The following is an 11,823-nucleotide window of genomic DNA, read 5'->3' as shown; positions in this document are numbered from 1 at the left end:
ATATACAACAATTTCTAATTAAATATAGGAAATTAAAATAAGTATATTTCATACATATTTAGTAAGCAGTTTTGCTGACAATAATTAAGATTTTGTAGAAGATTTAAAATTTTAAACAAAATATGACGAAGATATTGTTGTCTCACTTTTTTAGAAAATTCTTGTATTTAACTTATCATCTGTTTGATTTTTTTTTTTTTAAAATGACGAACAAAAACTTTGGAGAGCTGCAAAGACAGGGTTAGAGATTTTGGAGAGTCAATAGATTTTTCATAATATAGAGATGTCAATTTCAAATTAAAAATATTATTTATCAGAGATACCTCGTCGAATCACATGAAATATAACAACTTACTCGGTGAAAAAGAATTTTTAGTGTTAGAAAGCTGAATCTTTATTTAATAAATACAAATTATACCTGTAAAAATAACCAACAAATGCTTTAGTATGATATAGCTGGTAAAAATCATTTTCCTTTGTTTATTGATAGGTCGGACGTTATGTTGTCAAATTGAGATTTTTAATTGAGGAAATCAAATAATCCTGCACAGAAGTAAAAAAGAAAAAAAAAATAGTAAATGAAAATAAACTCAAAAGTCATTCTCTTTTTTTTTTTTTGTTAAAGATCAAAAGTCATTCTCTTTCGTTGTTAATAATCTTTGTTCAAAAAAAAAAAAAAAANATCTAGAAACATAAGCTATTGAAAGGCTCAACAAAGCAATTGTTTTTTTTTTGCTAGATTAAGATCTTTATCATAAAAGCAAAATGTTGAGGATGACCATCCCGAAATGGACTTGGTTCAAATGATCAAATCTGTATATATAAAAAAGAATGATTTAAACTAAAATCCTTATATCTTCATGTGTATCAAAACCTAGAACACATAATAAGAACCTGGGAGAGAGACATGATGTACACGGACGACTGTGTAGGCCGAATACATTGATCTAGTTTTACAAAAAAAAAGAATACATTGATCTATTGACAAACTAATTTATATAGGTAGTGGATGTTTAGGATTAAGTTTGGTCGAAGGTAGAAAATCTTGCTGAGCAAGTTTGAGATATATTTTTGGACCAAACTTGGAGATTTTGCGAATATGAATATAATAGGCCGAAAATTATGCATTCGATTTTTGGAATAATTTATTTATGTAAAGATTGAGTATTATTTTGTTTGGAAAATCAGTTGTATCATTAAGAGTTTGAGAGATTATAGTAAACTTATAGATATGTTGTTGATCTAATGGCAATAAAATATTACATTTTTGATCGATTTCTTTGATTTTGCTAATTGAGTTTTTTAAATTGTTTAGGGATCAATATTGTAAATAACAATCTAAATAAGTACAAATAAAAGGGTAAAACCCAAAATGTACTTCAAAAATGTATATATAGATTAAGTACAATTGAAAATTGAATTTTATTTTTGGTTAGTTTGTAGATTTGAAATCAAATTATACACTATTGTTCCCAAAAATATCAAAATCAAATTATTCATTTAATTTCGAGTGGTCATGTCAAATGCTAATTATTAGGGTGATTGATTTTATTTAGATTTCCTTATTATAGCTAAACAGTTTTTAAATATGGTTAGTCATTTTCTTCATAATCCGAATAATTAACATAAAAGGTTTTTGGGATTTGAATATATTTATAGTTGTATGTTAGGTACTAAATTTGGAGAATGCTAAATTTAATTTGATCTTCTTAGATATTTTCCTTAAATCAAAAATTTAAAATATATTTATACGTTTTAATTATGGTAATTTTGTTTAAACGATAATCCATTAAAGGTTTTGTAATAGTTTATAAAATTAATCTCATCATATAATTAAAATTATTTTCTATTTGATGGTGTAGATAAATTACATTATCATTATTATGTACTTTATTAGAATTACAGAGATGATTATATAACAAACTTAGTTTTATTTTTGTAACTTTTTAAAATTTGTTTTTAAAAATATTCTCTTATAAAAAACTTAATGATTTTTATTAAATTATTTTGTAGTAAAATTTACATTTTTTCTTAATTAGTTATTAATAACTTTAGTCATATAAAAAATATGCTATTTTCTAAATAAGAAATATGATTTTATTTAAAAATTACATATATATATATATATATATATATATGGTTTCCTAAATAATAGGAAAAATCAATATTCTCGTGATCAATATGGTTTCCTTTTTTGAAATGTTTGTTAGTATAATTTAAATAAATATTGCTTTCAAATTCTAACTAATAACCCATTATAAATGAATCGGATATTTCTGACCCGAATCCAATTTGATTAATTTCGGGTAATTTTCTAATTTTGACCCGATCCGAATTCATTTTATACTTCTCTTTTACTAATGTAGAGATACACCTCTCTCGTTTTGGACTTCATTTGATTTTTATTTATGGACTTTTATTTTTATTTGTCGGTTTAATTATTATTAGTGGAGGTTTATTCACCTCATATCTACTTAGGAGTTTTCCTTATTTTAATTCTTAGCATCATACCCTAACCCTAGTATCATAAGAAGTATAAATAGGATTGTTACGTCTTGTTGCACAAGTCATCAAGTTCTTAGCGAGCATCTCGTCTAACATTCCGCTGCACTAAACAGAGTCGCCGTGTCCCCTCATAATTTCTCCTAAACCTCTTTCTCTCTCCCAAAACCTCCATAATCAATTTGGTAAGGTAAGCTTTTCTTTATACTTAATTTAATCCCTAATTTTTGTTTATTTGGTTAAAATTCGCTGTATCATTGTAACATCGCTCTCAGTTAACATCGAATTTGACTGCTTTTGAATTTTTGTTTTGTTTTGATGAAAAATTGCTATCGGTTTGAGAATCCAATTGTAGTGACAGTTGTTGTTTTTTTTTTTTTTTTTTTTTTTTTACTGATGTAGGGGAGATAGAGAAACGATGGAGATTGTTCCAAAGACTCCCGAGAAACCTAAATTATTTACTAAATTTTATGTGAGACGAAAATCCTTCTCAGTTTCTGTAATTTCTCCACTCGAAACGATGGAGATTGTTCCAAAGACTCCCGAAAAACCTAAATTATTTACTAAATGTTATGTGAGACGAAAATCCATTAAGAAGAGAATCTCAGTTTCTGTAATTTCTCCACTCGAAATAGATCCTCCTCATAAACAAGAGCTTCAACAAGGTACGTAAACAAAATTATGTAACCTAAATTACTCTTTTGTGTGTATTTTTTTCTTCCGTTTATAATTAGTGACCATATTTTAATTATAAACACAATTTTTCATATGATTATATTATTTTGATTCTAAATATGAAATTAGTTAAATTTAGATAGAGTTTCAGTTTCCGTTGATTTATTGCATTGCGTAACTAATACTAATTATATTTATTTCATTGACGGTAAAAGATAATTCACAAAGCGTAGAGGAGAAGAAGAATTCAGATGAAGAGCGTGAAAGAAAGTGTCATGAGTCAGATATTTTTCAAGGTAAAGTCATTTTTTGAATTCATCTGTAGGAATACAATACATCGTATGGTTGGTTCATCATCATATATCTTATTTATTTGTACACTTTTTATGGTGAAAGGTGGTGATGATTCACAACATGTTAGTGGAAAAAGAAAGAGAGAGAATCCAAAAGAGACGCCAAAAAAGATGAGGTATCATAGACCTCGGATCATGGAAGAGGGGAAAAAACCAAGGGATCCCACCACTACTCGACTGAGAACTATATCCAAGAAAGGAAAGAAGAAGGAGTACAACAAGGACAGTGAAGATGATGAGGTTATTATACCCGAGCCTCCAACTCCACAAAAGCAGCAAAGTAGAAGTAAAACTGAGAAGCCTAAAAGGAGAAATGTTGATCGACTGAGAACCCCTATATCTAAGAAGGGAAAGAAAAAGGACAACAGCAGCAACGCCAGTGAAGATGATGAAGTTATTATAGCCGAGCCTCCAACTCCACAAAAGCAGCAAAGTAGAAGTAAAACTGAGAAGAAGCCTACAAGAAATGTGGCTCGAGCTTTGAATTTTAATCTTCTTAGTTGTCTTGAGCTCGACAGAATTTGTGGACCAACTTTTCCAAAGGGGAGAAAGAGGATGACTCCAGCTCGTAGATCTGATTTCCACTGTTTGATATCTCCCTACTCATTTCCTCTGCCTATTTGGAAAAAGCAGTCAACAAGGTCTAACCGTAAGAAAAACTTGGTCAGATGGTTTGGAATTGCCTTGTCTCTTGAACTGCAAGAGCAAGAAAAGACCCTACCTTTAGTCGACAGGCACTTATCTCAAGCAGATGTTCCTTTGCACATTGAAGGTAATCATTTCTTTTTTTTTTGTTTACCTTTAAAATTAGAGATTGCTTATATGCTTATTATAACTTTTAGTTATACTTATACTACATACAGACACGACTAATTATGTAGCACCAAAGATGGATTATGCATTCAATAACAGAACTAAAGATATTGTTGAGCCGTTAATCACTTAATCCAACAAAGGAATCATCAATTTTGTAACGTTTCATCACGTATATATACACTTAAGCTAACTATTTTTTTTTTTTTTTTTTTNTCACCTATGAGACAAGTTAGTTGTGTAGTCCCAAAGCAAAGCAAAAAACTTGTTACTGCAAAGATTAAACTTGATCCAGAGACCATTAAAGAGTGGACGCGCTTAATGGAGAATAAATCACATGCTGACAAGGAAACAAATGCTGGGTGGGAACAAAAAAGGGAGAAGTTCAAAGGTCCTATAGATCGTTTCATTAGTCGGATGCATCTTCTACAAGGTATTGATATTGTTAGAATGAGCTTATGAGTGTAAATACAATCTATAAAGAATTCAAGTTTAAGTGACTATGTAAAGTACATTGTTATCATTAAAATGTTATTGAAATGATTTCCTCTCATGATGTCATCAATTATTATTTTACAGGCGATAGAAAGTTTAAGCAGTGGAATGGCTCAGTCGTAGATTCAGTGGTTGGGGTTTTCTTGACACAAGCAGTGTCAGACTACCATTCAAGGTAAAACTTCGAGTTAAACTGCTTAGAAATTTGGAAAACCAGTTGAGATAACATATGTCTGCTTTAATTACAATATATTTTTTTACAGCAACGCTTTCATGAGTGTGGCTGCAAATTTTCCCGCGAATGCAAGAGAATGTTTAGATCCTCTAGCATACTACATTGAGGAACCTGAAGATGTTAATGACTCAATTCTTGATGACCAAGAACCAACTCATATAGGAAACGATGATGATGCTAAGAATTCTCAGTTCATCACCTTATCTAAGGATTCAATACCAGAGGTAGAAAAACATGAGAAATCTGCAAAAAGGAAAAACAAAAAAACCGGTATTATGGAAGATGCGATTGTTGATTGGAAGACTATTAGAAACACGTACAGAAAAGAAGGATCTCGACACAAAATGCATATGGACTCTGTGAATTGGAATGATGTGAGATTATCTGGCGAGAAATTTTTTAAAAACATCATCAGATCACGAGGGCTATTCAGGATTCTTTCAGGAAGAATTATGGTAAGAAAAGCAAAAAAAATTCAAGAACTTTGTGAATTAATCATTTTAAAGATTTAAGACTAATATTTCTTTTTTATTTATTTTTTGTATGATTTTTATCAAGAAATTTCTCAACGATGAAGTTAAACAAAATGGAACTATTGATCTTGAATGGCTCCGAGATGCTCCATCAGATCTAGTGAAGTATGTTTATGTTAGTTTTTATGTTTCTATTGATATCATTATTTGCAAGCATCATTAACATTTTGTATTTTTTGTTTATCAGGAGATATCTATTGGATATTGAAGGGATAGGAATAAAGAGTGCTGAATGTGTACGACTGTTAGAAATTAAACATTCTGCATTTCCGGTATAATAAGATTTTGATAACTTTTTCACTTGAAGTTTACTTATTTTTGCTTACTCATCAAAACCTTCTGCTTTTGATGTGTATAGGTTGACACAAATGTTGGTCGTATAGCAGTTAGACTTGGTTGGGTTCCTCTTGAACCTTTACCAAATGGAATTCAAATGCATCAACTATCCCAGTTCTGTTTTCTCATCAATTTGATTAAAAAAAAAATATATAGTATATGGTAATTTACTAACAACTATCACCTATAAAATCACCCTTGTTTCAGGTACCCTTCAAATGATTCGATTCAACAATACCTTTGGCCACGACTATGTAAACTTCCTCAAGAAACTCTGTAAGTTCAAATGCTTTTCTTTTTTTCTCAACAAGCCAATTATTTGTAATACCATATGAATATATATTGCTTAATTTCATGCTAAATTGTTTTTACAGGTATGAACTACATTATCAGATGATAACATTTGGAAAGGTGCATACAAAATTAAACCTTTATATGACGTTAATTAATTATTAATCAATCAAAAACAATACTCATTCAACTAGATTTTATCAATTATAGGTTTTCTGCACAAAGTCTATTCCTAACTGTAATGCGTGTCCAATGAAGTCCGAATGCAAATATTTTGCAAGTGCATATGTCAGGTACACATTGTTTATTTATTTTTTCCTTTTTTTTTTGGTTCACCTAGATTATATAAACGAAGTTGTTAATTTCACCATCTTTTGTTCAGTTCTAAGGTTCTTCTCGAAGGTCCAGAAGAGAAGACGCATGATGAGCCTGATACTTTTAAACATGCATGTTCTCAAGATGTCGACGTTAACATGACATCAAATATAAATCTGATAGAGGAATGTGCTTCTCCCAGATGTAGCGAGCAAGATATATGTTTTAAGCCATTGGTTGAGTTTCCTTCTTCTCCAAGACCGGAGATTCCCGAGTTAGTAGACATTGAAGATTTTCCATGCAGAAATACTTATCAGCCATATGCTAGAATTCCTGAAATTGATATTGACTTGGATGCATTGAAGAAAAATGTAGTGGATGCACTTGTAGAAGGTGGAAAGTTATTGAGCAGGTCTGATGAAGAAATATCAAAAGCAATAGTACTTCTCACCCCTGAAGATGCATGCATTCCAATCAAACCACCTCGAAAAATCAAGTATTATGGTCGACTAAGAACTGAGCATGTGGTGTAAGTATCTTTATGTATTTACACATCATTATCATATTTTGATGTATATTGTGAGAATAGGTAAATATATAATTTTCTTTTTTTTGCAGATATGTGCTTCCAGACAATCATAAGCTTCTCCACGATGTAAGTATATTTGCTCTTAACTACCAAAAAATGCAACTATTTTGTATAATTTATGCGGTAATATTTTTATTGTTTACACATATTATATAGTTTGAGAGAAGAGAACTTGATGATCCGAGTCCCTACCTTCTTGCGATTTGGCAACCAGGTATGTACAAACATAATTTATCCATTTCACATAAACATAAACTAAGTTCTTATTGGATATGTTTAGGTGAAACGTCTAACTCGTTCACTCAACCAAAAAAGAAGTGTGACTCTGACGGATCAGAATTATGCAAGAAAAAGACTTGTTCTTATTGTTGCACTATACGTGAACAAAGTTCTAACACTTTTCGTGGAACAATTTTGGTAAGCAGAATTTACATTTTAGCTTTTTCTAACGTTGTTTACTTATACTCAAATGACATGGATGAATGCAACTGAACAGATTCCATGTAGAACAGCAATGCGAGGGGGTTTCCCACTCAATGGAACATATTTTCAGACTAATGAGGCAAGTGATTTTTTCTTTTTCTTCATAAAATTTCTTTAAAATAATTCTTTTATTGAGCAATTAGATTTTGTTCTCAGGTTTTTGCAGATCATGGTACAAGTTTAGTACCCGTTGTGTTTCCTAGAGAGTGGTGTGACAACCTAGAAAAACGTGCAATGTACTGTGGTTCGTCGGTAACATCTATTTTTCGACTTTTAGATACACAACGGATTCAATTTTGCTTTTGGGAAGGTAACAAACATATTTTTAAATGAAAAATAGTTGTTGAATTCTTAAATTAAAAATAATTGTGCAATAATGTTGTGTGGTGATGATAATGTGCAGGGTTTTTATGTATGAGAGCATTTGATAGAAAGAAGCGAATGCCACAAGAACTTGTCCGAAGACTACACACTCCACCTGTTGGGAGAGGGCATGACGATGATATATAATCGTTTAGTTTGTTTCTCTTTTTAGTCTAGTTTTGCTAACTTTTTTAATTGAAGCTTTTGTGATTAAAAAAACAAATGGTTTTTTTCATATGATTTGGTTTCAATCTGTGTACAAAACGAAATTGGAAATATGGTGTAGTCCAGCCTCTTCATAACATTTAGCAACTTGGTTCAAGGATTCAGACCAAGTTCCTTCAATAGAGGCCAAATCCAAGAGAAAAGCCGCAACATCCAAGGCGACCTGGACTGGGGCTTTCCCTTTCGTCAAATCCTCAAGACGACCTTCATCACTCACTTTCTCCCTTATGAATTCAATCTGCTCGTCTTCCCATTGCGCAATACTAGCAACGTCCTGCATGTTTTCAAGGTGTCATGACTAAGAAAATGTTTTTATGCTTTAAAAACTCAGAACAACCAAAAAAAAAGAAGTACAAGAATTATTGTTTAGACATGCCTCATAAGGACATCCTAATGTCTACCAAGGTGATTTCAATGCTACTGTAGCTGCGTCTTTTGCTTCTGAATTCCTTCCTACCTTGCAAATGAGAATAATAAGACTCCATTTTCCTTTAACAAAACAAAAAAGAGATATGTTCAGTTACAAACTTCTGCAGCATGTTTGCATAATATACAAAAGGCCGGCCAAATCCTGGAAAGAGGTCTTTCTTTGTGTAAAATTCTCCTGTTAGCATAGCTGAAACCTTGCAGGGGACAAAAGAAGTCCTTTAAAAGTTTGACAAAAGGTATTCATCAATGGAGGATGTGATATTGTAGGCTATAAAAGATTCTTACATGATCTCCTTCATCGAAATACCGTAATACTTTTTGTTCCAACAAATCTGGAAATAGTCCAACCTATACAATACCAAAAACATAAATATTGTTTACTATTTGTGGTGTACATAACACATTTGATCTACATAAGTAATGGTTTTTTTAAGTCTTACCTTCTTCAAGAGGCAAGACGTAGACATTGAGATTGTCAGTTTGAGATTCAGCAAAAGCACCCTTTTTGTAAAGTTTTTCACCTGCCTCTGCTGAAGCACGATAAAGTTCTATCAAATCTTTTGCATCTTCTTCAACCAGAATTCGGTGAATATACTCATCTACCTGAATATCAGAAACTGTAAAAATTTGCTTTGGTAACAAAAACAAAAGAATGATCCACATTTACGTATCAAGAAGGAAAAGTCATTACATTTCTAGCTATAAGCCAGACTCCACTCCTCCAAATTTCCACAACCGGCATATCCATTCTGTTCTCATATACAAAAAAAGTTAAAATCAAGAATATCCCAATAGCATAAACTTATTTACCACTGCAACAGTTATCAAGAATGATCCAAATCTCTTACCTTGGAGGAGCAGTAGGCCATCTCAAAAGTGCAGTAATAGAGCCTACTTAGACAATAAACCAGAAAACAAACAACAAAAATCTTTAGACACAGATTCTAATTTTTAGACACAGAGTCTAGATCCAATACAATAGTTTTGTTCACTGCCAATATAAAATATGTATAGTCTCTATTTTTATAATCTAAGCAAACAGATTCTAATTTTTTTTTCTTTTAAACTAGTCTAACTCGATAATATAGGCCATATGGGTTTACAACCATTCCAAATTTGATTTGGAAAACATTACAAGGCAAACACAATAATAATTTTTAAGTCACATCAGAGAAGAAGATGCATAAGAATATACCAGAGAAAATAATTCAAATACGCAAAAGAGATCAATGATTAGGTCATAGGAGTAATAAATTATAGAACAAAATATGTTTGAATATAATAATTATGAAAAGAAGAAATTGGGTTGTCAATTTAAAAAAAAAAAAAAAAACACACATGTATCTAAGCTGTCACCACTCGTGATACTAGGCCTGGGCATTCGGTTAACCATTCGGTTTCGGTTCGGTTGTATTCGGTTTCGGTTATTTTGGATATAGTAATATAGTAACCATTTAGATATTTATGAAATTTCGGTTTAGTTCGGTTCGGTTTCTTTCGGTTCGGTTTCGGTTTGGTTATTTAAATAAATAACCATAACTAACATAAATTATATTAACATTAACCAAATAAACCAAATATAACCAAAACTAACCGAATATAACCAAAATTAACCAAATATACAATAACAAAAATACAAAAAAGGGAAAAATATTGATTCAATTTTACAAAATAGTATTTAACTTTGTAAATTCAAAATAATAACATTTACATATATTGATTATTTAAAATATTTAATTGTTTTGAATCTAGAAATAATTTATATTTTAAGTTTATTTTATAGTTTTGCATAATATTAAGTATATAATATTTGATATCTTCTAGGTTTTCGGATATTTCGGTTAACCATTTAATTGTCGGTTCGGTTCGGTTCGGTTTCGGTTAGTTTGGATATAGATTTTTACTAACCATTCGGGTATTTGAAGAATTTCGGTTCGGTTCGGTTTAGTTTTTTTCGGTTCGGTTTCGGTCGGTTATTTGGTTATCGGTTATTTTGCCCAGCCCTACGTGATACTCTGTTCGAAAAGGACATTTTTCAGATTCGGGCATCACATTCTGGCATCTTTGCCGCCAAAATCAACTTATTAAACAAACAATTTTACTTATTGACTAAGAATAATCTTTCACGAGAAAGCAAAAAAAAAAAAAAAACACACACTCGTTGATGTGTTTTGGTGTGATTGATCAAAAAACCTATGTAACTAATAATCAAAATATCATTCACCATTTCTAAAACATATATTATTTATATTGGCAACGAACAAAACATAACCAATCCAAAATAAATGAAATATCTATTTTGATAAGAATCTTTCCAAAAAGATAACCAATCCTGCCAACACTTATGGTCAGTAAAAAAGCGTACCACCAGTTGACACATATGGTCACACGCTAGAGTCTAGAGTTTAATAAAATAAAATATTTTCACAATGAACCAACCAACAAAAATGTTTCTAACGCGTTTTTTAATGTGTGAAATTATCAGCAAAATCACTGAGAAAAATCTGTTCCTTTATTAGCTCTATACAAAATAAATAAATGAAAGAATAAAAAAAGACTAAAACGTGCAACAAATATTTAAAACATAATGTACATATGTATTTATTTGACAGATTTACAAATCATATATATTTCTTTTAACTCAATATATATTTCCTTAATTATTGGGAATAATTTATTTTTCTTTTTTCTTTTTGAGTTGATGACAACAACAACAACAAAAATATCTTATTTAAATAGAAGGTGCTAGCTAAATTCTTAAAGATAAAATAGTAATTTTTTTTTTTTTGGGATTAAAAAAGAGAAAAAGGTAAGAGAAATAGGGGATGTGTACATGATTGAATGGTGAATTTGTGTGATTCCTTTTTGAAAAAATTAGAGTTTTATAATAATACTATTTAGGTTTTTTTTTTCTTATTTTATATTTTGGGGTTCTACTCTCTGGATTGTCGCTGGTCCGTCAATGGTGATCTGAGACCAGTATTGTTTTTGCACGAATCTAAATTGGTTTCGATGTTGTGACAACAGAGATAGAGAGAGAGAGAGAGACAAGGAAACGATTTACAAATCTAGGGTTTCTCATTTTTTGCTCTCTTCTTCTCATAATCCCTTTTTATTCTCGCGACCAAGAGGACTAGAACAAAAGCGAGAGAAGCAAAGAGCAAAGACCCCCCCCCCCCCCCCCCC

General features: G+C 30.9%; 2 protein-coding genes, 1 long non-coding RNA gene and 1 pseudogene across 3 annotated transcripts; 3 read left to right on the top strand and 1 right to left on the bottom strand.

The window, feature by feature from the left end:
- Positions 3,407-4,476, top strand: LOC104748939 (DEMETER-like protein 3). The gene is made up of 3 exons (XM_019236855.1): positions 3,407-3,473; positions 3,574-4,302; positions 4,394-4,476. The coding sequence occupies exons 2-3, from the start codon at positions 3,642-3,644 to the stop codon at positions 4,474-4,476; spliced, it is 744 nt and encodes a 247-aa protein (XP_019092400.1). The 5' UTR covers positions 3,407-3,473; positions 3,574-3,641.
- On the top strand, positions 5,112-7,081 carry LOC104747907 (DEMETER-like protein 3). The gene is made up of 8 exons (XM_019236854.1): positions 5,112-5,528; positions 5,632-5,711; positions 5,794-5,878; positions 5,965-6,056; positions 6,150-6,218; positions 6,317-6,353; positions 6,444-6,526; positions 6,616-7,081. Exons 1-8 carry the CDS (start codon positions 5,112-5,114, stop codon positions 7,079-7,081), a joined length of 1,329 nt encoding a protein of 442 aa, XP_019092399.1.
- On the top strand, positions 7,300-7,700 carry LOC109129311. Its single transcript, XR_002035530.1, has 3 exons — positions 7,300-7,351; positions 7,418-7,554; positions 7,634-7,700. It is a non-coding gene; the product is annotated as an uncharacterized LOC109129311 (long non-coding RNA).
- Positions 8,231-10,018, bottom strand: LOC104748938 (annotated as a pseudogene).

This window comes from Camelina sativa, chromosome 15 (genome assembly GCF_000633955.1).
Source record: "Camelina sativa cultivar DH55 chromosome 15, Cs, whole genome shotgun sequence".
Taxonomy (NCBI): Eukaryota; Viridiplantae; Streptophyta; class Magnoliopsida; order Brassicales; family Brassicaceae; genus Camelina; species Camelina sativa.
This window is presented reverse-complemented; position numbering and strand designations above follow the sequence as displayed.

Excerpts from the sequence above, each read along its gene's own strand:
- LOC104748939 (XM_019236855.1), top strand. The coding sequence starts at position 3,642 with ATGAGGTATCATAGACCTCGGATCATGGAAGAGGGGAAAAAACCAAGG. Across the intron at positions 4,303-4,393 it reads TGTTCCTTTGCACATTGAAG|ACACGACTAATTATGTAGCA; the intron begins GTAATCATTTCT and ends TACTACATACAG.
- LOC104747907 (XM_019236854.1), top strand. The coding sequence starts at position 5,112 with ATGAGTGTGGCTGCAAATTTTCCCGCGAATGCAAGAGAATGTTTAGAT. Across the intron at positions 5,529-5,631 it reads TTCTTTCAGGAAGAATTATG|AAATTTCTCAACGATGAAGT; the intron begins GTAAGAAAAGCA and ends ATTTTTATCAAG. Across the intron at positions 6,527-6,615 it reads TTTGCAAGTGCATATGTCAG|TTCTAAGGTTCTTCTCGAAG; the intron begins GTACACATTGTT and ends TCTTTTGTTCAG.